A 25,245-nucleotide genomic window follows, 5' to 3' on the forward strand; every position below is an offset into this window, starting at 1 on the left:
TAAAATGTCACTCAAAATATACCAGTCCATAATCCATAACAATGCTTCCTCCAGTAAAAAAATGCTGTTGTTCTCTCACACTAAAATTCACCAATATTTTGTTTAGAACTGTTTTTGGTGCATATTTCTCTTTTTCACTTTCCAGAACATCAACTGATAGACTGTAAGGATAACTTGTGGATTATTGTGATGTTATCATCAACTTTTTTTTCTGTACTTTATCAAAAGCAATGCCAAATTGCTTCAAATCAGTTCAAATGAATAAAATTCCCATTTTTGGGAAAATATTTCATATAGACTTGCATATGTAATGACAGAACCCCAGTATGGAACCTTTCATCCTTTACATTGTGGTTATTACCTATGCGTTACACACATGGTCCATTTTAGTTCATCTGTATAAATATTAAGTATTATAGTGGATAGACAGAATCAATTTAATTAACTGCATGAATTCAAAAATGATTTAAATTAATTTAAAAGAATCTATCAAAGATAACAAACATACTGTTAGTTCCTTAAGCTTCTGGAAACCTTCTGTTCTTCTATTTGGGCATAATAAGCCAAGCCCAAGTTGATTAAATGATTAATGAGAGAAAAGCACTGGAAATCAAACAGTCTGAGCATCAAATGAAAACACAGCATCAGTGCCCAACATGTGGAAGAGGGTGAAGAGACTAGGGCTGCAAAAGCCAAGTCTACTGGGACAGAATTTGTGATGCAAATCTGAGAAAACGAGGCAGCATTAACCGATTTGCATTCACTCCCCCCCGCTCCGTTTCTCCTCTCTCCGGCACAAACACAGACACAAACAGACAGACATGCCCACACACATGCACAACGCACACATGGCATGAAGCGGTTATGCTGATTTGCAGACTTTTGATTCTCATTGCACTGATTAGATCTTTACTGTTCTGAGGGCAGGTCTCTAATGTAAGCAAATGATGTGTGTCTGTTTGGAGGACACCCTGAAAATCAAATCAGGGAGATGAGTAACAGATGACCTATTCTAAGTGCATTGATTAAAGACCCTTGAGAACTTCACATGTAAAGCCTGTCAAAAACCAAAGGCGGTTTTGAATCTGTCACATTAATCAACGCACTATGATTACAGACTTGAACATGACCAGCTAAAATTAATAAGAAAACAGGTGTGATCAAAGCCAGTGGTACAACACACAGACAGATTACACAGTTATACTTCATTGATCTCCGAGGGGAAATTTAGGATCTCTGGGGGGAAATTTGCACCACTCCAAATGTAATATTAATAGACTGCAAGCTGGATTCTGATGCGAGAATTAAATCACAGGGTAGATATCATGTATGTCCCTTAAGACAAGACAAACTGAGGCATTTCAGACCCCATCACAGACAACAATCAGACAGGTTGTGCCAATGGCTGGAATATCAACCCATCAAGACCATACTGGCACTGTAGCTCTGTCTGTGTCTAAATAAGTGCAGGTCCTTTTCATACCACACGGGTTACTGGTCATGCTAAGTCCAACACCTATAAAGAATCCTATTTAAAACCAAATGCAGAGAAAACAGTGGCCTACAGAGCACGTTGCGATGACTGGATTAGGGACAGACTGCTTATATCATACATGAAAGCACAACCGCCGCAATAAGAAAGCATGCGTCCAGCTCTTGAGGCTAAAAACCCAGATCAAAAACCCAAAGGATTCCATAATAAAGGTGCCGCGCGCCTGCAATTAGTAGCTATCATGCAGGCGCAAACAGCATCAAAGCAATGCACACTGCCAACCGCACACAATAGAGGCGTGTGTGCTGGCGTGGGCTGCCAGCTTCCATACTAGTTGTGCACATGATACAATTACATCGATATGGCTTTTCAAGACATAAGTGAAAATTACCAGTGCGATTGCAAATCTCTCCTCCAGTTCGGCCGGGTCCGGCATGGGCAGTTTAGGGGGTTTGCTGCCCCTCGCCCTGAAATCTGTGAGCTGAGCATCCATACTTTCTGCGTTCCCCATGTTTTTTGTCTGATGCCCAGCGACGGTAAACGCTTTGGAAAAACCGTATTCAGCACCAAAATGTAATCAAGAGGCAAAAGGCAATCAAAAAAGATAGTGCAGGCTTTTCATAAGTGACCAAGCACCCTCTCCATCGATGCAAACCCGCAGAGCTCTGTATTAGATGCGAGACTTCGACAATAGCATCCCTACATTGTTAATCCGTATCTGTCGGGCCCTCCGTTCATTTCTCGGAGCTGTTGAGCATCGTTCACTCAACGGCAGCGGGTCTGAAGCTGGGCGCATTTATCTGTATCATGCACAATAAATGCACCGCTGGAGGTTTGCGGCATGATAACGCGCATGGCTCGGACTCGGGCAGGCCAGTTAATCCGCGTTGTGTGGATGATAACAGACGGACTTCGACAAAACGCAAACTCCCCCATTCAATCCCCGACACAATGAAGCCTTTCAGCACCAATCCCCCGCTGGGGAGTGCCAAAAAGCCATGCTGAGGAGTCGAGGGGGAGGCAATGTTTTGTTCTGTTGCATGCTGGTATTTGTAGTTTGGACACAACAGCTGCGCGACATTATAGATTTATTGTAACCTTCTAAAAGCCCGACTTAGAAAGTAGGCTACATTTAGTTCGGTTTTGAGTAGAAATCACTGTGTTTTATTATGTTATAACGCTGTGCGTTATTTTCTTCATTTTCTTTTTTATTTATTCATTTATCTTAGATTCTACAAAATAGCCACCATTTTGCCTTCATAAAAGCTTTGCAGACGCTGGAACTTAGTAGAATTTTTAACGGAAAGGAATGAAAAAGAATTACAGAGAAAATAATGGTAACACTTTATTTTACGGTTTCTTAACTAGTTGCTTATTAGCATGCATATTACTAGAATATTAGCCATTTATTACTACTAATTAAGCACATATTAATGCTTTATTCTACATGACCTTATTCTACATCCCTAATCCTACCCAATACCTAAATTCAACAACTAACTAATATTAATAAGCAGCAAATTAGGAATTTATTGAGGGAAAATTTGTAGGTAATAGTGAATAAGTGTTCACTATTCTAAAGTGTAACCGAAATAATATTATGCTTGTAGCCTAATATGTTATGTTTAACACAGCAATTATGCCTTTTCTTGGCTATAACTTATAATATGTACTTAATTGAAAAATTTAAATGTTTATTTAAATGTGGTCATTTATATGACCTTCCATTGTATCACTTGTGTGATTATTATTATGTTACATTAGTTGTTGTTGAATTTAGTAAATTGCTTCTGTGGTCGTAGGTATTTTTCACTAAAGACCTGAAAAAGTCCTGAATTCTCTTCAATAATTAAAAAAAAAAAAAAAAAAAAAATATATATATATATATATATATATACTGATACATATCAGTCAAAAGATTTTAAGATGTTTTTAAAGAAGTCTCTTCTGCTCACCAAGCCTGTGTTCATTTAATCCAACGTACAGCAAAATAGTCACATTTTTGAAACACTTTTACTATTTAAAAAAATTTTCTATTTGAATATATTTTAAAATGTAATTTATTCCTGTGATTTCAAAGCTGAATTTTTAGCATCATTACTCCAGTCACATGATCCTTCAGAAATCATTCTAATAATCTGATTTGCTGCTAAAAAAATGTATTATTGTTGTTGTTGTTGTTATTATGATGTTAAAAGATTTTTTAAAGTTTCTTAGATAAATAGAAAGTTCAGAAAAATAGAATTTATCTGAAATAGAAATCTTTTGTAACATTATAAATGTCTTTATTATCACTTTTGATCAATTTAAAGCATCCATGCTAAATTAAAAAAAAAAAAAAAGTTAATAAATAGGTTTTAAATATTTTAAATAGAAAAAATATTTCACAATGTTACTGCTTTTGCTGTATTGTGGATCAAATAAACACAGGCTTGGTGAGCAGAAGTGAATGCTTTAAAAACATTAAAAATCTTCCTTTTCAAAAACCTTAGACTGGTAGTGTAGACCAAAAGCATGTGGTTAATTATTTCAATAATTGTAGCGAAGACAACTAAAGTTGTTGACAACCCAAATTGTAAATGTCATACAATGGATATGTACCTATATAGCACAAACATAGGGTTACATGAACAGTCATGAAAATGTACTTTCTTTAAGCACGCTTAGGTGGCCTTTTATTTGATTAATGCTAAAATATATGCAAGTACATTTTTTTTTTAATATCCTTTCAGGATTTAAAGTGCACATTCAGTATAATTAAGCACACTTCTTTCTCACAAGGGTCATGCTGTGCTTTGAACTGCTTGCAAGGAAATAGCGGTATTGCATGCCAATATGATGAAAATCTGCATATCTAAATAACTGTAATTTTGACAAACAAACAACATAAATATCACAAAGGCACAGAAGGGAAACACTTTATTTATATGTCCATTGTTCAGAAAATCACTGCCAATTATGCTGAAAAAAAACAAACAAACTAACATACAGGGTCACTTAGATTTGTTGATTTCTGTTATAAGTTTTAATACTCTACTTCTTATGTGATGGGAAATTTAAAGCATTATATGTTAAGTGAAAAATCAAAAGATAAGACAAAACAGCTCTGAGTTTTAATTCTATGACTAATTCATTCTCAGAGAATAGTGCAGACACTCAACAGCAGCAGAAGCCTGTACGGGGTTTATAAATATCATATGAGGGGTTGTATTGCAGGTTGCTGCACAAAGTTCACCTCATTGCTTTGTCATGCAAGTGAATTAACTCAAAAAGGGCAAACAGCACAGACAGTTCTTCATATTTCAGGAGTCTAATGCTGGGCACTTTCTTCTATCAGCTACAGTTTCTAAATGACTGAATTAACTACATTCAATCATTTAGCAACAAAAATTCTTATAACTATTAAATAAAACAATAATATAATCATTAGATTTTAAAAATGCAGAAAAATAGTTCATAAAACAAAAAAAGTTAATATCTTCATACAGTAAGGTCTCCAACAGTATTTAAATTGATTCTGACACTATATTAGACTGGACTAGTGTTATTTGAAGAAGCACTGTCGTGTTTGTACCACTAGATTGCACTGCAGTGCAAAGCTAAAATTTCAAATGTGCACACAAATGTATACTGACTTATCAGTATCATAAAACAAGTGGTGGATTTTTTCATTGCATCAGTGGGTTGCTATACAGGCTGTCACATTTAGTTTTGTAGTCCCTTTTGGTAAACCAGTTGGGATAATTGTCTGGACAGAACAGCACAAGCTGGAATGTCTTTTATCTTGGCAAGCAGTTTTACCCAAAACAGGTGCTCTTTCCAAACTATTCTAGGCAGTAAGAAGAAATATGCAGATGGTGTAAAAAAGAAGAATTGAAATTGTGTAAAATCTTTAAGATATTCATAGTTCCTGTGGTATTTATTCGCTCTCCTCCTCTATCTCACATCGTCCTTCACTTGTGTTTCCAACATTATTTAATCCTCTTCCTCTCCTTCAGCTTCAGCTTCAGCTTCAGCTTCACCCTCCTTCCTCCTCCTGCATAAACTCCACCATCAGTTCAGCGGTACAGGTGGCTTCTCCCAGGCTGTTGACGGCTTTGCAGGTGTACTTGGCATCATCATCAGGACAAACCTCTGAGATCACCAGGCTACAGTGGCCATCCTCTTCATAGTCAATCTGGAAGTGTCGTGTCTCCTTAATAGGCTGGTCGTCCTTGTACCACACAATGTCAGGGTCTGGGTAGCCTTTGTGTTCAGAAAAACACAATAAATCGGTCATAAATCAAAAAACACTGTTAAAAATTTAATGCAAATGCAAGTGGACCACACAACAACAGTCATTTACCTTTGGTATACCAATGATTAACCAATGATTAACACTTGAAGATTTTAAGGCCGATGTCAAAAAGGTCATGAAATGAGAAATCAAATTTGCCTTGATCTTTTGGCATATAAGAGGTCTTTGTAACATTAAAACATCCTGCACGTTTCATAGCTCAAAACGTCCTCCTCACTATAAACAAAGTATTTATTTAATCAAGCTCCAAAAGTGGCTTGTTTGGATCGGAGGTGCAAGATGACATCATCCAGGCACAAGCATTTGCATAAACACCGCCTCCAGAGCAAGGCATCAACGAGTAGTCATCTTCTCACCATAGGCCCCACCCACTGGCGTTGCTTAAAAGCTGACAAGCTGAATGCAAATGTCACGTCGCTTCAAATGCAAATAGAAAATATAGCTGCAAGCAGCGATTAAGCGTATTAGGAAAAAGACATATTATTATATACATATTATTTAGCAAGCCTGTAACAACCTAAATCAATGATTAAAAAATCATATTTGGCAAATCCAGGTAATTTACCATAGAAATATGGTAAGTTTTTTTTTAACATTTATGACTGTTATAGTGGCAGCTGTGGTCTGATCCCCTTAAAACTTTGCATACTTGTTTAGAATCACCTGTTGCATGTGCTCGGCAGGTTTCGTGAAGTTTTGAGTTTTCCTTTGACTTTATAGGGTTCGGGGTAAATTTGGACAGGCCTCTTTTCTAAATAATCCCGTTATAGCTTCCCAAAGGGTAAATTTCAACATTTTTTTTATAATTATTGGCCTAGAGAGTCTAGAGAATTGTACTGCAGTGTTTTTTTTCCAGATTCCAGAAAGCCTAAGACTAGTATGCAAAAGTAGGTTTTTTACATTTTCTCAATCATTTAACGCACAATTTGACTGACAGCGGTGGTTCTAGAGTCAAAGTTGTCTGGATTGAGGAGTTCAATCATATGATATGAATATCATACAATCGTTACCTTGAAAAATGTAATATACCCCCTAGTGGCCGATTTCTTTCAAATTTCTCTCATACCTTCGGAGCCGTGAGTCGGAACAGGCCCACCGAGTTTCATTACGATCGGCCTCTGTTAACCTTGTCTAACAGCTGTTCAAACTTTGTCAGCTAGTGGCGGCCATGAGTTTTGAGATACGCAAATGTCCTTGTAGACACTTATGGCACCAAAACTGCGCACACCAATTTTCATGTTGATAGGACAAAAGGTTGCGCAGTTATAGCCATTTTTATGTTTTTTTCCTTATAGTGCCAGCAAGTGGCCAAGCTCCGCAATTTTTTCCTTTGGACCTCAGATTCAGCTCTTACATATGCGTAGGAGATATGTCATTCCGTTCAGGATTTATAGGCATTTGAAAATTGAAAGTCAACTTTTTTAATATAATTATTGATATTCACTCTCCATAGAACCTTTCTGCACTGGTTTGGTTCGATTGGGCAAAAAACCTAGAACTAGTTCGCAAAAGTAGGATTTTAAAAAAAATGATCAAATCTGAGGCATGCATTTTGTCCGGCGTGAGCCAAGGGTTCCAACTGCATAAGACACTTGAGCCTGCGACTGACGTTTAGGAGTTATGAGCAATTTTGTACTTTTATTCGCTGTAGCGCCCCCGTCAGACTGATTAGGGTGAGCCTTGGTCACATTGTACTGAGCGGTGTGAGTACTACCATGTGTGAGGATCCCAGCGTAAGGAGCAAGTGGATCGTTTATTTTTAATGGCATCCCAGATCATGTGTGAGGATTGATCAGAGCATTTTGTTTTGTAAATGGGGTACAGTGTCATGCAGAGTTCGCAAGGAAAGATGAAGCGATACTAGATCTGACTGCAGCTGCATCGCAAACTGTAAGTAAATTGTTTTATAAATCTTTGTCTGTCTTCTTTGTTTTTAGCATGTTTATCATTGATACTATACAATAGTATACAATAGTATAGTTTTCCTATAAAATGACCTTAGCCAATCATAACAGCTTTCTGACAAGCTTTCAAGGACCAGCCCCTTTTAAGGACCAGCCCCTTAAAACAGGTAGGGTCAGAATGAGAGTTGAAAAAAAACTTTAGAAAACTTTAGAAAAGTAAACCCCAAGGAACATATTAAAATAATTTAAAAAATCAATTGTATGACCTCTTTAAGCCCGATTTGCACCCCCAAACAATCGGGTGTGTGCATTCAGAGTATTATAAGGCCAAAGATTTGAAAATCATCTAGTGTGTCCAAGGCCTATTTTGCACATTGTCATTAGATCATCTGCGGAACTTTCCACTCCCATCTGCGCTTTTATGGGATTACACTCTCGCGCTAATTTGCCCTGTTAAGTAAATCTGTCCCTATAAGTATAAAAGCCTCCAAGGTCAAAGGTCATTACCCTCAATCTTGCAGTCAAAGCGGGCAGCACTGCCTTCCACCACTTCTACATCCTGTATGACAGAGGAGAAGCTGGGGGCCACAGGGGTGCGGGTTTCATCCTCCATACTCTCAAGGAACGGTGCAGGAGGCTCTTCTAAAAACACACACATTCATTTATATGCAATCAGTATTTTAATATATATGATATTTAATATGCAATGTTCATGATCAGTATTAATAAATGGTCTTATTACCATCAGTTGGAGAACTTTTCTTTGGGCCGACTCCTCCTAACATTCCCATAGAGCTGAACCTAGAGATGGCTCGCACCGCATTCCCTGTTTTCTGCATAGATACTCACAAACGTGAATACTAAGCTCTGCCCCTTCCACCAAGAAAGTTTCTCATGCAACTCATAAATTAATTCTTTGCCTAACAAATAAATTAAAATAAATGCCAGTGCTCTCACCTGCCAGCGGCGTCTCAGGATGTACTTCTTCATCCTCTCTTTGGACAGTTGTTTAGCCTCCATATTTTTGGTGTCCTGTTTGAGCCAAGAGTGCTCTAAACACTGAGCGCAGGTCAGTCTGGCCCTACAGCATGGCATTTATAGGGTCAAAACAGGCTTAAAATCCTCTTCTCAACATTAAGAATGAACTAAGCGATAATTTACTTTGCTAATTACACCCTCCTTTTACAATTGCCAAGAACTCAAGATGTGCTGTTCAAGAAATGCGCTTCCTGTGCATCTAAAGAGTGCTCTACAAAGGTATGTGATTGGAGTACTTGGAACAATGTTGGTATTTCCATAAAAATGCTAAAGTTTCTGATATGCTTTCATCTTACTTCATGTCCTTTTTTAGGAGACTGCTGATGAAGTCTTTGGCCTGATCTGAAATCTCATCAAACGCCTCATCCTCAAAATCCCAGGTGGCTGAGGTGACATTGGAAAGGGTTTCATTGTCATTATCTCCCATGAATGGAGAAAGACCACTGACACTGAGGATAAACAAAAGGAAGGGTATTAGCCAATAATTTTGATTTTGTTACTGCACATTCAACCAAAATTCAAACATTGGTTAAAGCAGATATATATATATATATTTCAGTTTCTGGTCCTAAGACATATGTGACTCTAGACCACAAAACCAGTCATAAGGGTTAATTTCCTGAAATTGAGATTAATACATAATCTGAAAGTTAAATAAATAATATTTCCATTGATGTATAGTTTGTTAGGATAAGACAATAGTTGGCTGAGATACAGCTTTTTAAAAATCTGGTATCTGAGGGTGCAAAAAAATCAAAATATTGAGAAAATCACCTTTAAATTTGTCCAAATGAAGTTCTGAGCAAAGCATATTACTAATCAAAAATTAAGTTTTGATATATTTACAGTAGGAAATTTACAAAAGATCTTTATGGAACAACTCTTACTTAATATCCTAATGATTTTTGGCATAAAAGAAAAAATAGATAACTCTGACCCATACAATGTATTTTTGGCGATCGTTACAAACATACCCATGCTATTTAAGACTGGTTTTGTGGTCCAGGGTCACATATGAGATTAAAAAATAGACTGTCATACAAAAATTTGGGGTCAATAAGATTTTTTAAATAAATTAATATGAATATTAATTTATTTAAAAAATAATAATTCAGCAAGGATGCACTAAATTGACCAAGATTTTTAAATCTATTTCAAATGAATGCTGTTTTATATATATATATATATATTTGTCAAAGAATCATTTAAAAAATATCAGTTTCCACAAATAATTATGTAGCAATGCATAAATAAATAATTAAATAAATGGAATATTACTTAAGCACCAAATCAGCATATTAGAATGGTTTCTGAAGGATCATCTAATACTTAAGACTGGAGCTGCTGCAAATTCATTTTTTTCACAGGAATAAATTACATTTAAAAAATAGAAATCAGCTATTTGCTGATATATCGGCCATTTGTAAATTTTATGGGTCTGGCTTATCTGTGTCCAGCTATTTTTAGCTGTAAAAAACAGCAAATTTTTCTGCCTGAAATTGCAAATTGGTGTGTTAGCATATAATGTATTATCTTAATTATGAACACACGGGTTTGTAGTGCAAACAGTTTTACCATTTACTGCACATTGTTATTCTTCTCGCTATTTCCCTATAGCGGTTAATGAACCGTAAGTCTTGTCCATAACCTTACTTCCGCGTTGAAGAATAAGTGGAGATGTCAGTAATGTTTCACAGTATTACATTTTTAACTGTACTTTTGATCAAATATATATATATATATTTAAAGACTTCTTTAAAAATATTAATAATACCAAACTTTGGAATGGTAGTGTATATATTCTGTATATACTCATATTTATTGATTATGGTGTAACATATTCAATTAAGTGTGTATTTTGTAAAAAATAACTGCTAAATATCTAGTTTAGGGATAAATCAAGTTTGATCAGTACAGTTTTGGACTGCAATGCAACAAAAAGATGTTTAGGTAAGTATTTTTTTTAACTGCTGTTTTGCAAAAAAGATCAAATCAAAATCGTCTTTTTACCACAGGGGCCTATTAGCCTCTTTTAACCTATAGATAAAAGTAACTGACACAGGTCAGTTAAATATTTATACTCTACCTCCAAGGAATCAAAAATGTGTTTATATGATAAATTGAAAAAGCAAGCTTGGAAAGCGAGTTGTCTGAAAACAAATATGGCCTTAAAAGGAAATGTTTTCACTCCTCAGCATTGATTACTTTGTCTTTACGTGCCACGGATGTTAGCGACTGTTGGAGGAGTGATACTGACGTAGCTGAGATGCTGATTTATCACTCACAGAATGTAACAGATGACGCCAATACTCCACATGTCTGTTGGGTAGCTGATGGCCTCGTAGTTGATCACCTCAGGAGCTACAAACTCAGGAGTTCCAAACAGAACCTTCAGAGAGCCAGAATCCTCTAAAAAACTTGAAAAATTAGAACTCAGAGGCAAGAAAACAGACTCAGTTTGTATTTTCAGTTGTTTACACTTGTTTACCTAGCCTTCGAGCAAGTCCGAAGTCAATGAGCTTGATCTTGCTTCCCGTCTTGTTGATGCACATGATGTTCTCAGGTTTGAGATCCAAGTGGACAATTCCCTGCTTGTGGATAAACTGCACTCCATCGATGATCTGCAGCATGTACTTAATCACCTCTCGCTCAGTCAGCTCGAAATCCTCATCGACGATTCGCTCAAACAGCTCACCGCCAGAAATCCTGGGGACCACAGTGACGTTATCGTTAAGCGACGCTAACCAATCACTGTCAGACTGCAATCTCAATGCATTAGAGCTGTTTATGCTGTTATGGTTTACAAGCATATGAACAGTGTCTGTGCCTGGAGTGCTAAACAATTCTCTTACAGTCAGGGGAGATTTAATTCTGGGCTATTTTCCATCATGGCTGCCAAGCTGAAGCAGACAGCATCCATGCTTTCTTCTCCCCACCTCCCTGTTTCTCCATCTCACTATATAAGGACATGTGACACGCACTTCTCCCATCATAGGGTGCTTGATTTTACATTCCACTCTAACCATAAAAAGCTAAACTGGTGGAATGATTTAAAGCTGTTAAAAAAAAAAACTAACAAACACAACAGGCTGTTCAGGGAACACAAGATTGGTTCACCAAAGTGACCTAATGTGATCATCGCTCACAAACTCGAACTTTTCTTTCTAGCATCTACATCATGTTAGTCTTCTGCTTGGAGGACAGAAGACAGAGACTCACATTTCCATTACCATGACCATGTCCGATTTTCCCTCAAAGGCATCCACACACTGGACCAGTTTGGGGTGGTGGAGGCTATTCATAATGCCAATCTCCTGCCTCACGTTGTCTTTTTCCTTCTGTGAGAATGCCTTGATGAACTTCCCTGCCCATACCTTCTTGGTGGACTTTTCTACGAGTTTGAAGACCTGACCAAATTTCCCCCTTGTTGAGATAGGAGAAAGACAATCAGAATTGGAAGAAACATCTGGTGCAGTTAATCCAAAATGGTACGTTATATTGATCATGTTGATGATGGATATAACGCATGCATCTCTTACGTTCCTAAGCGGTCCTCTATATCATAGTAATCCTTAACGCTACAGTCTTTCTTAACGACCACATCTCTATATTCTGGCTCCTTCTCCTCATCTGTGAAATGAAGAGGATATGTATCAGATTGACACTGTGGGAGTCATGCTAGCAAACTCTCAGGAGGGATGGAATAGTGGGCTAATTGCTTTGAACTTCATACCATCATCGGACACAGCGGCTCCAACTTCCTCCTCTTCCTTTTTCACTGGAGAAAAATATGTATGTTTTTAAAAGGCTTAGATTTTAAGTAGTGCATCAGCTCATTACATTTATACTTTTTGGAGTTCAGTAGTCTGAGGCCACAGTAAATATATATATATATATATATATATATATATAAATATATATATATATATATATATATACACACACACATTTAAATAAACCTGAACAAAAACTGGCAACTAACAGTAAGTTTTTTAACAGTAAGAGTTTTGATGTTTTTTAAAGCCTGCGTTTATCTGATACAAAATACAGCAAAAGTTTAAGTTGAAAAATATTTTAAGTATTTAAAAAACTGCTTTCTATTTAAATATATTTTAAAATGTAATTTATTCTTGTGATCAAAGATACATTTTCAGCATCATTACTTCTTTAAAAAACATTAAAAATCTTGACTGAAAAAACTATATATATGTGTATATATATTTAATTTGATTTTAATTTTAATTTCAATTTTGTATGTGTGTGTATGTACTTATCTATAATTCCCTGTATATATTATAATGATCTCATAATATGTGAAATGTGAGGTATAAAATGCATTTATATATTTCATACATTACATTTCATATAATATTGATATAATATACAATACAATGCATTTGATACCTTATTTTGTATATTATTGATCATATAATATAGATAATAATGTTGATGTAACATATATCTAAAATAATCTAAGAAATTTGATTGAAAATGAATATATTTGATACATTACATTCAATAAAATATTGTATAATATCGATAATATTAATTTTTGCATATCATATTCTAAAACTTGTAGAGTTTATACCAGTTTGAGGGAAGTTGCCAGAAAGTCAGGAGATATTCTGAAAATTCTGTGTACTTTTTTAACTTTTCATTAAAACTCTAATGATGATAACATAGTTTGTCATGAAAATGTTTGTATTTTTTTCATAAAATAATGCAATATAGGCATTTTCACAAGTGGCTTCAGACTTTTGGACCCCTCTGACTTTCTCAATCAACAGAATCAGAATATCACTCTCATATCACTCTCTGTTCTATTTCTATTTAATCTACTTGTTTTCTTTTTATTTTAAAAACTTGACCCACTAACACTTCCACTCTATTTTATTTCTATTCTAACTACTTGTTTCTTTTTACTTAAAAAAAATAATAACAAAAACTGACCATCTAACACCAGTTTTCTGTTCTTTTTCTATTCTGTCTACTTGTTTTCTTTTTATTTATTATAAAAACGACCCTTTAACACTAGCCTTCTCTATTCTTTTTGTATTCTATCTACTTGTTTTCTTTTCATTTACTATATAAAAAAAACTTGCTATGTGTACTGCATATTACTATACATATTAGATACATATTATTGCTCTGTTGTTGGTTTTGATTGCTCCTAATTTGTAATTTGCTTTGAATGTATCTCAGTATTAAATCGATGTTCTTTCTTACCTGTTACCTCCTCCACTCCCACTTGAATGGGCTCAGATTCTGCACTGGGCTCTCCAACTCCATACACATTAACAGCTCGAACGCGGAACTTATACTGACGGTCGGTGAGAAGGTTCTGAACGTGGTATGAGGTGCTGTTACAGGAGGTGAGGTCAGCCCATGTGTCGTCGACTGAGTTCCAGATCTCCAGGTTGTAGGACTGGACGATGCTGCCTCCATCGTAAGTGGGGCCATACCAGGAGAGGGTGAGTGAAGACTTGCGGATGTCAGAAGCAGCAGGGATGCCAGCTGGGGGATCTGGCTTATCTGGGACACAGATTTACATTGGACAGGTCAGCAGTAGTTTTATAGAAAGCGATGCATCGAAAAATAGGTAGACTACTAGTAAAAATGCTTTTTGTTAGAGAGGACATATCATGAAAAGCTGACTTTTCTCTTGTTTAAGTGCTATAAACATGCTCCTGGTGCATCTATCAACACAGAATAGGTGAAAAAGTACAACCCAGTAACTTTGTTTTGGTAAGCCTTTCTCTGCAAGCATGTAAAAAAACGAGCAGCTCAGATTTTGCTCCCCCATAGCATAGTCCCAGCCACAGAGGAGACAAGAGAGCAGTGGATTTATTGATTTATTTACTGTGTATATTAACTTACTCTGCTGCCACATAGATCTAATATAAACAAGCGATTTCTTTCCCAGCTGTTTACCTTCACAGACATTTTTGTAACTCCTGTGTGTTTTAACATAAACCTGTTTGTACTTGACAGTTCAAGTGCAATAAAACATGAAAGAGAACTTAGTTTAGTTAGAAAATAGTATAAGTCTTAAAAAAAGTTTTGGCAGAGTATCTGATTTACCAGCTGGAAAAGGGGACGGGGAGCTCATTTGTATTTAAAAAGACATGCACGAAAACTGTGTTTCTGCTTCCACTCAAAATAGGCTTTTTCAAAATGATGGAATAAATGATCTGTGCAGTATTTCACAGAAACTTCACAGACACATTCTGGTGACACCTGAGACTTATACTGCACATTGCAAAAATGGGTCACCTTTAAAATGTTTTATCAAAATGCTAAAATGCTAATAAACACATATCTCAGTGGTCACCAAACTTGGTCCTGGATGGCTGGTGTCCTGCGGAGTTTAGTGCAACCCCTCTCCCTGGGTCCTACTCACACACCGCTACAAGCGGGTCTCCACTAACAAGGAAGCTAAAGACTGCAGCCTCTAGCATCAGCACCTCTTGAGATCAGGGGAGTGAGGTTTACCTGCACAGCACCTACCGCTAGTCTCCGTTTTATTAGCTCCATCCCTAATCAAATACACCTGAACTAGCCAATCAAAGTCTTGTTAGGTATACTTAAAACTTCCAGTCTGGTGACCCCTCCCTGATATAAAAACCAGCATATGCTGGTACGTATATTTTAATGCTGGGATGCTGGTTAGGTATGTTTTAAAGCTGGTTTAAGCTGGTTCTTAGCTGGTTTATGCTGGTTTAAGCTGGTCCTTAGCTTGTAGCATATTTTTTGATGCTGGAATGCTGGTTAGGTATGTCTTGATGCTGGTTTAAGCTGGTCCATTGCTGGTTTATGCTGGTCCTTGCCCAGCAACATGACCAGCTAAGGACCAGCATAAACCAGCATCAAAACATACCTAACTAGCATCCTAGCATCAAAAAATACCTACCAGCATATGCTGTTTTTTTCACAAGGGCTGACATTTTTTCTTACTGCTGACATTTAAGGGATAGTCCACCCAGGTTTTGTTATAATTTACAACGTTGTATGATTTTTTTCTTCTTCTGTGGAATGTAAAAGAAGATATTTTGGTAACCATACAGTTTCCATTTACATATGGACAAAAATACAATAGAATTCAATGGGAATTGAAATTGTTTGGCTACCAGCTTTCTTCTCTTTTGTGTTCGGTAGAAAAAGAAGCGCATTCAGGTTTGGAACTACATGAGGGACAGAGTTTGCACTGTTGGGTGAACTATCCCTTTAATTGGAGACAGCCTAACATCATTTTTAGTGGGACTGTGTAGAAATAAGTGACCAAACCCAAAATTAAAAAAAAAAAAAAAAAGCAACAACAACAAAAAAATAATCTCATAAAAAAAATCTCTCATAAGCCCATCTTTCTCCTCTCTGCTTCTCACTGTTTGTCACTTCCTCTCTTTGCTTATTCCCATACCTACAATGGTGAGGTTGAGTGAGGCCTGCTTGGTACCAAATTTATTCTGCAGTTCGAGAGTGTAGCAACCACAGTGATCCTGGTCACTTGCTGCGATTGTCAGCTTACTGCTGTTCTCTGTGGTCTCAATGGAAATGCCCCCATTTCCTGGCTGGATCTAAACAGAAGAGTATACAGTGTATCTAAGTATATAATATAGAATTATCCAGTAAATTTTTTTTTTTTGTCTTCCTAATTTCTAGGAAGCAACATGTAAAAACCACAGATGGCAACAGCCACATCACCTTCACACTCTTGTTTCACCATATATAATCACATATAATCCAACATTGGTTCCCAAACTAAGTTCCGCATAATCTCTGCTTCATTTTAAACATTAACGTATCAGTTGAAGTGTTTTGTACTATGGATGCTCCAATTAATCAGCAATGCATCAATCAGTGGTCTCTGAACTTGATGAATCACATAAATCAATCACATGCTAATGACACAAACAATGCGAGTCTGCTCACAGCGTGAGAGGGGCAAGTCTCCATCGGAAGTGAGTTAAAGTTAACAAGTGGGGTATAATGCAAACTTCTTTATTAAATAATTGTCAATCTACATTAACAGTAGCAGATGTTCAGTTTGCATATGTTTTATACAAGTATTTATATTAATTATATTAAGTATTATAATAAGTATTTGTGCTCTGTGGAAGCTCTGTGCTCACACTGTAAATAACTGCCTTTATTTCAAAAGGTTTGGAAACCAATGGCCTCTTTTTACGATTTTACAAACTCTCTGTTCTTATCCTACCGGCTTTTTAAATTTGAGCCAGGAGCAAGTTATTGGTGCCGCCCCTCCAAAGTTCCCCAACAGCTCCACTTTCTCTCCTGCCCTGATCTTCTGATCTCCAGGGAACTGCAGAAACTGAGGCGGAGAACCTGCATGGCATCACAAACAAACATGGGTTCATATTCAACACTCTCATGGAAAATAATTATTCCATATTTTCTCTTTCTGGCTGTGTACCATCAGAATTGTGCAAGATAGCTTATCACACAAAAACATGTCTCTGCACATGGCCTCCAGGTCAAATATTCCTTAGACCTTGTATGGTTATGTAAAAGATGGGAGGGTAATCTTACTCTGTTTTGCAGGAGCTGGTTTCTTCTTTATTCTGGCTTCATCTGCAGAAGATATAGAAAATGTATTGATGTAAAATATATAGCATCTACTGTATCTTTAGAGAGACACATTTGTGTATTTATTAAAATAAACATTTCATTAAAAGAGACCGTTTAGCAAAAGATGAAAATTATGTCATTTACAGTCAAAAGTTTTTAAACAGTAAGATTTTTAATGTTTTCTACAGAAGTCTCTTCTGCTCACCAAGCCTGCATTTATTTGATCCAAAGTACAGCAAAAACAGTAAAATTTTAAATATTTTTACTATGTAAAATAACTACTTTGAACATATTTTAAATTTATATTTTAACATATTTTAAAATGTAATTTATTTCTGTGATTTCAAAGCTGATTTTTTAACATCATTACTAGTCACACGATCCTTCAGAAATCATTCTAATATTCTGATTTGCCGCTCAAAAACATATATTATTATTATTATTATTATTATTATGTTGAAAACATTAAGTTTTTGTATGAATAGAAAGTTCAGAAGAACAGCATTTATCTGAAAAATCTTTTGTACATTATAAATGTCTTTAGCATCACTGCCAAAGTATTAATTCCTATAATTAAAAAAAAAAAAAAAAAAACATTAGAAATCTTACTGTCTGAAAACCTTTACCTGGTAGTGTACATTTTTTATTCCTCCCATTTTAAATTGATAAATAATATACTCTCTATTCCACATTGTTAAACAATTCACTAATCAGCTCTGCTGACATCATTAAGATTCATTTTGCACAATGTCATAGGAAAGGACTAGTCAGTTTTAATTGATGGCCACATCTGAGAACTGACAGAAGTTCTTAGGAAACTGCCGCTCCTGATCAGCATCCAGGGAGCGAGTGTCTGTGTGGACAATGTGTCTTGCTGGAATTCCCCTTATATGGGCATGCTAAATATAGGGTCTCCAACATCCAGGAAGCAGTGTCTCTCTCTCCCCACTATTTATTTAAGGTTTGATCGCCGTCAAGAAACAATGCAACATGTAAACCCTACTAATACTCCAGCATAGTCCAAACAGAGAGACTGAGAAAGGGGGGAGAACAGGGGTGAGGAAAACAGAGAGGACAGACAGATCTTTATGTGTTTCAGCTCACAGAAGTCTACCATTTTAGGCCTTCTCTTCGTCTTCAATTGCTTCTTTACTATCTTTCATTTTCTCTCCTGTGCTTGGACACACCTGAACATTTTCCACAAGCACTGTGGGAATACAATGTTCTCTCTTTTGGTATTTGCCAGGAACGTGCTTTTCGTGCAGTAAATTGTAAATCACTTTGACAGTGTTTGTTAAGAACATAACTGCAATGTAAAAGTGAGCCACTTAGCTGTCCTAGAGGCTGCTATGCTTATGAAATACTAGAAGAACAAATGCAGCAGTACAACTGGTTGTCTATTCTTCCAAAACACTATCGGCTGAGTTTATTTTCTACTCTATCGTGATCACACGGATTAAAATGTTGGATCTAGTGTGACCATTGTGTTAAAAGCTGGAACAAAAACAAAGAGGCAAACCATTTGAGCACTATAGATACAATCTGCCATCAGATACCGTGGGATGGAAATCCTCTATATAGAGTGCGCGTGATGACCATTGTTCCTATCTGTCAGGTCTCACATAACAAATATTTTTGAAAGGAAATTAGGATTAAATGTTAAGCAGCAGAATTAAGGACTAAATGTTTTTGCCAGCTGTCCCAGATGATTAAGGACAAAAACAAGGAGAAAATGGACATTAATTGTGTATTATTGAAGTTGCTAAAATATTCACTGCTTCAAAGAGGGGTAAAGCAAACACATGGCCTATTTACAACATGCCAAGACTGAATATTTGTTGTAAATGTTAGCTGTAGACAAAATTTTGAATATGAACAATGGATTCCTATATATAAATAAATGTTTATTTATTCTATTTTATCAACCAGCTCTTTATATAAAGTTGGAAGTATATGTCCAAATTTGTCTGCATGTATATTCACATTTATCCACATACATATAAGTATAGGCCAATATATACTAAACTGAATATCTCAACTGGTTGTATCATCACAAAATTTGAAGTGTATTATCACTCTAATTTGATAAATGCGACTATATGACCTGACTTTACTTGACTTTCCTTTAAAGGAATAGTTCACCCAAAAATTTTAATTCATATTTTATTCACCCTCATGTCATTCCAAACCTGTATAAGTTTTTCGTGTTGAACACAAAAGAAGATATTTTGAAGGATTTTAAAGAACCAAACAGTTGTTGGTCCCCATTGGCTTCCATAGTAAGGAAGCAATACTATGGAAGTAAATGGGGACCATCAACTATTTGATTACTAGCATTCTTTAAAATATCTTCTTTTATGTTCAACATACTCTTTTCATACTCTTAATGTCTATGCTGATCATGAAGACTTGGAATATAGTCCATGGGACAGATTTACTAACAGCTTGCGGCAGCGCAAACCGTATTTTGACGTTAAAATAATACTGTCAGGATTTACTAAAGACGCGCAATGAAAAATTACCTCTGTAAAGGCGTGGACACAGTTATTTTTGTGCCTGACCTTATTGAATATGCGTTTGTAGGAGTTTCCCTGTCAGACGCAAAATTTATGGGAGGAGAGTATTAAAATGAAATGTGCCAAAAAAGCATGTCTTAAAGCGGGCGTTAATTTGCGCTGCTCTTGGTAGATTGCGCTGGTCATTGTGAAAATGATCGGGCTCCATCTATGTTCTTTAATGTGTGCATTGTCAATAAATCACACACAGGATTTCCCCGTCCCATTGGTGCTTTTATGGAATTGCGCTCTAATGCTAATTTGCCCTGTTTAGTAAATCTGGCCCCATGAATTTTGTGAACTACTTCTATGTATAATTTGTGGAGCTTGGTCTCCATACACTTTAATTATATGGAAGAGAGCAGCATGAATATTCTTCAAAGCGTCTCTTTTTATGTTCCACAAATGGAAGACACGTTGATGAACACATTTTGGAAATTACATGAGGTTGAGTAACAGATTAACAATTTTTTATCCTTAAAAATAAACTAAAAGCTCAAGTAAATATCATACAACATGTGTTCTTACTCACTTTCTGTAGTGGGAGTTGTAGAAGAACTCTTCCTGTTCTTCTTATCTGCTGATGGGTCTGAAGGATCTAGAGGAATGCAATAAAAATAATTATAACAATATTTTTCCCCTTTTTGTTTTAAACATGAGCTCTGGGAGGAATTTTCCACTGTTAGTATTGTTATTGGTTCTGCACCCTCACTAAATATTATGTTTCCAATGATATGGATAAGAAGAGGCCTAGGAGACAGGACACTTACCATCCACAGTGACCATACAGGAACATTCTGTTTTACCATGTGCATTCTCCGCCCTACATGTGTAACGTCCTTCATCCTCTGGTAGAGCCTTGTCGACTGTAAGTGAACACTTTTCACCTGATGTGAAACAAGAAGGCACTGAATGATAAGTGTGTATCATCCGTTACATAGCAGAATTGTTTTAGAATAAGTTTTGTAGTCAATCTTAGTAGTTACTGAAAACTAAATGCTGGGCTTATGCATTGCAAAGACTAAATCTCTTATGCCAGCTATTATGAAACCATAAAAAGCTATTGTAGCTTTACTCTTATAAAATGGATACTTGATGTCCAAGCATAAATTCAAAAGCTGAAATTTAAAGAGGAATATATGATCCAAAGTTTCATAAATATACAAGCAATTTTAAGCAAATGATTCGACTACCACTAATTATTTAGTTTTAGATTGTTCTAGAGATAAAAAGGATTTGTAAATATTCTCTTAAAGTTAGCATAACTTTCAAATAGTCTTAAAAGGTGATGTTTAATGAATTTATTGGATTGTTTCAAATATTAGGCTTGTCATTTTCTTCTTAAGAAAAAAATGGTAACACTTTAGATTATAAGGAACACTATTCACTATTAACTAGTTGCTTATAAGCATGCATATTGCTTCCATATTGGCTGTTTATTAATACTTATAAAGCACATATATATATAATGCCTTATTCTGCATGCCCCTATTTTTTTTTAGATGCCTAACCCTACCAAGTATCTAACTACTACAACAACTACCTCACTTACTACCATTAAACAGCAAACTAGGAGTTTACTGAGGGAGAACTCTTAATAGTGAATATGTGCTCCCTAATCTAAAGTGTTACAAAAAAATAAGATGTTTTTAAAAAACTAGTTGGAAACTCAGATATTACGAATTTCTTACAAACTTAAAAAGATTTTGATGAATCCGTCCCCTGCTTTCTAAACATAAAATCCACCAGAACAAACAAGAGCCTAAAGCACTGGATAATGTAGGGGACACCCATCACATCCCTGTTTGATTTAGACTGGGAGGGAATCCTCTACTGCTATTTCAGAACTTTCCAAATGCAACCCAGATCATCATTCTCTCTCATGTCAGTGGAAAGGGTTAGAGAGACTCTAAACCCTCAGATCAAATAACCTAACGTGAATGAGCACAAAGAACAAAGATAACACTCACTGAGCGCTGCAGTTGGCAATAAATCAGCCTCAGCTTTAAGATCATTCCTCTCAGCATGTGATTTACAACATAGCTCAGAACACTAAAGTAGTAGGGAGTTTAGGAAGAGAGGTTTTAAACCTGTCCTCGTCATTAAATAACTCTGCAGATCCAAGGTTATCACATTTCATTCGAATTGTCTGTCAGATTTAAATGTCTGTTAATCAAAAGATCAATAGTGTTTCGCATTGTAATTGTGAAATTGTGATCAACGTATCTACTTTCATACCTTCCTGTGATAAGACAATGAACTTGGATGCCTTCACAATTTTCCCATCAAGAATCCAGGTGATGACAGCTTTGGGGTCAGAGGCCACCTGACACTCTAACCTCAGCCTCTCTCCATCCACCACAGTGATGTCACTGAGGGGCTGTTTGAAAACGGGCAGCTTTCCTGCATCCTTCTCTCCTCCGTTCACAACTTTGGCCTTTTTGTCATTTGTCTCTGATACCTTTCCATCATTGGTCTTCTTCTCTGGGGTGGCTTTCTCCTTTTTTTCAGTTGTTCCTGCATCAGGGCTGCTGGGTTTTTTCTCTGGTGTTGCGTTTTCCTTTACGTTAACCTTTTTATCAATTGCACCACCATTTACGCCATTGACGCCGCTTTGCTTTTCCTTAAGGGGTGTCTTGGGTGCTACTTTTGATGAATTCTGTTCTGTTTTCTGTTCATTCGTCTTCTCTGGTTCGGGTGCTTGCTTCTTGTTCAGGAGAGACCTGAAGTCTGAAGGTGCACTGCTTGGAGGTGGTGTGGCAGCAGCAGGTGCTTTAGGTGAACCATCTTTCTTGTTGAGCAACGATCTAAAATCAACCTTTGCTGGGGTGCTTGTCTTGATCTCAGACCCTGGCTTAGGCCCCGAACGGGACTTTAAAGCTGCCCTAAAGTCTGTCATCTGGCTTTCTTTGCTAACCTCTACAAATTAAAACCAAATATAGAAAATTTCCTTTTGTCAGTCCCGCTCAGCTTCTATGGAAGGAGGTTCTTGCGGTTCCTCAAGCTGTAAAAGGATACGGATGTCCAGCTGTATGAACGTTCCTTCACGATCCCACTGATCCAGTGACTTTGTGGAGGTCCTGCTCTGTCTGCGGCTTCCAGTCACTGTGCAACTCTCTGTTCTCCCCACTCTTGGGACAACCCCTCTGGACCAGAATGAAAAAGGGAGGGGAGAAATGGGAATAGAGAGGAGGGTGGGGAGTGGAACTGGATTGTTTAAAAGCTTAGAGTCCATTCTATAATAGGTTAATTGGAGACAGGAACACATTTCATATCTGTGTGGCATCAAAGGGGGGAGCACCATTGCCTTATTAGGAAAACACTTCCAGTGCATGGGCATCAACACAGCGGAACAGCGCTGGGAGGTAAACAGATGGCAAGATAGCATCAGAATCAGATTTGTTATTTGTATGTTACGGACACAAATGCAAAATAAAATCCTGCCTGATTTTCAATTACTTTCATTGAAAAGCAAGACATTTTTAACAATGAGAAAAGGAAAATAATTTCCCTGTTCCCTTGGTGCTTGGACAGAAACCAGAAAAGAAGTGTTCTGATTATTCTGTGGGTGTTTCTTTGGATGCTCCTAACTTTTTGACCTCTCTATAAATGGGGGGCCCTCATTGGGCCATTCTGAAGACGCATTTCACCAATCAGAGTTGAGTTGCATGTCTGCAACAGTTTATATTAAAATGTTACATGGGCAGCCTTATATGGCTATGAACCTCTCTGTTACTCTTCTACTCGTGCGTGTGTGTGGAAGATGGACTCATCATGGGAATGTCTCCTAGATAAAATAGCTTCCTGTGCTGTTTTGCTTCACCACAAGGTGAATTGGTGAGTGAATTTTCCATTGCTGCTGGTATTAAACAGTCAAACTCACATCTTTAAATTAATCTCCCTTATATTTTGCAGTCATAGAGGTCCTAAAGATAACCATAATGATGAGATGGGATGTCATGACAGGTCATAAGGGACAGGTCTGCATCTGATCATCTGTGATGATTAGAAATACTTTTAAATATTACATTTAAAAACAAAGTCTCATTTTGTTTAGAAAAAACACATTACTATTGTGTGGGGTTTAAACTCTGGTCAGCAAAATTCCATATTCTACTGTTAGCAATAAAACAATGGTTAAAGCCTACGTCATGAAAAGACCCTCGCTGCTTCTTTCTGGGAGTTTATCTTCGGCTTTGGTGCAGGAACATTAACCAGACTTATTAGGAACAAACAGAAAAAGTGAGAATCTCTTTTAACTTCCACCCATTTACACACTATCCTCATGCATTTCCACAGCTTTACTCTGCTATAAAAATCTCTCTTGTCTTGGAATCTAAGCTCACTTATTTTATTTCATTACATTTTTGAACATTTTTAATTAAGTGTATGCCATGGAGAAGACAATTACAGTATACAATTGCTTTTTAAAGAAGGCATTAGTTGTGCAAAATAACATCGCTTTTATTAAACTTTACGTAAGTTAATAGTCAACATTTCACACATACCTTGCCAGTATTTATTTGCACAGACCACAAACTGGTAAACTGTGACGTTCTACAGGCAGCGTTTATTGTAATTAGTTTTGCTAAACATACAAAAACAGAAACAGTCCAACGGTAATTATTTATTCAAAAGCATGCAAAAAGCCATTGCTCTTTCCTTAAAGAATATCCAAATTAATGATACATGACTTCATTCAATTTTTTTATCAAGATAAAAAGACCTAACAGGCTAAAGAAGATGCCTGAAGGGAATAAACAACTCTGAGAAAATTCTTTTTTGAACTGTTTTAGATGTTCCAGGCAGTTATTGCGTCTGAGGAATAATTGGAGGAAAATAACTGACCAGAGAAAAAAATAGCAGGAATGTTTTAGAATTAAGAGCTGGGTGGATACGCTTTACATTTTAGATATGATAACAGGAGTTTATATAAGAATACAAGTATGTATTTACAGTAATCTTAGGCCAAAACAATTCTTATTGCTTGCAAAATATACTTTATATTTGATGCACAAATAAACATTTGATCTGAATTTACCCTTCATATTGATTTAAAAATGTAGAAATTTGCCAAATTCTATGATCAAAACCAGAATCTCAGTTAAAGTAATAAAGCCTTAAGAGTGGACATACTGTAACATACTATAGAAACTGCTTTTCTCTCAAGGGTTAACAACATAGCTAGTCTCAGTGACGCCTGGGACTACATGCAGTATAGCAATAAACAAGTCAAAATGGGAGTACATAAGTGATACATTTCTTAGACCAGTAAGAGACTCTCATCTCCTCCTTGCATTTGAATTATGACGATACCATAGCACATTCTGAAATAGTGAAACGACAGTGGGTGTGACAGAATAGCGAGGGCAT

General features: G+C 36.4%; 2 protein-coding genes across 5 annotated transcripts in view; both read right to left on the bottom strand.

The window, feature by feature from the left end:
- Positions 1 to 2,499, bottom strand: part of fmnl2b (formin-like 2b) — a 36,342-nt gene extending 33,843 nt beyond the window's left edge. For all 4 annotated transcript variants that reach the window (XM_051112970.1, XM_051112971.1, XM_051112967.1 and 1 more), the window contains exon 1: positions 1,884 to 2,499. In XM_051112970.1, coding sequence (XP_050968927.1) covers positions 1,884 to 2,003 — 120 coding nt within the window. In that variant the 5' untranslated portion in view covers positions 2,004 to 2,499. The remainder of the gene's footprint in view (positions 1 to 1,883) is intronic.
- A 1,897-nt stretch (positions 2,500 to 4,396) lies between these two features.
- Positions 4,397 to 23,008, bottom strand: mylkb (myosin light chain kinase b). The gene is made up of 17 exons (XM_051112950.1): positions 22,111 to 23,008; positions 20,643 to 20,759; positions 20,405 to 20,470; positions 17,279 to 17,320; positions 16,947 to 17,074; positions 16,149 to 16,305; positions 13,958 to 14,263; positions 12,465 to 12,509; positions 12,271 to 12,361; positions 11,951 to 12,154; positions 11,220 to 11,437; positions 11,017 to 11,140; positions 9,028 to 9,180; positions 8,651 to 8,774; positions 8,436 to 8,526; positions 8,201 to 8,335; positions 4,397 to 5,737 (listed from the first exon to the last, which is right to left on the bottom strand). The coding sequence occupies exons 1-17, from the start codon at positions 22,769 to 22,771 to the stop codon at positions 5,511 to 5,513; spliced, it is 2,889 nt and encodes a 962-aa protein (XP_050968907.1). The 5' UTR covers positions 22,772 to 23,008; the 3' UTR covers positions 4,397 to 5,510.
- Between the last annotated feature and the right edge of the window lie 2,237 nt (positions 23,009 to 25,245).

This window comes from Labeo rohita, chromosome 6, assembly GCF_022985175.1.
Source record: "Labeo rohita strain BAU-BD-2019 chromosome 6, IGBB_LRoh.1.0, whole genome shotgun sequence".
NCBI classification, from domain to species: Eukaryota; Metazoa; Chordata; class Actinopteri; order Cypriniformes; family Cyprinidae; genus Labeo; species Labeo rohita.

Bases quoted from the DNA above. Each gene is read 5' to 3' on its own strand.
- mylkb (XM_051112950.1), bottom strand. From the start codon at position 22,771: ATGACAGACTTTAGGGCAGCTTTAAAGTCCCGTTCGGGGCCTAAGCCA. The intron at 12,510-13,957 runs GTAAGAAAGAAC...ATTTTTCTCCAG, and splicing joins GGGAGTGGAGGAGGTAACAG to TGAAAAAGGAAGAGGAGGAA. The intron at 8,775-9,027 runs GTAAGATGAAAG...GCCATGCTGTAG, and splicing joins CTCCTAAAAAAGGACATGAA to GGCCAGACTGACCTGCGCTC.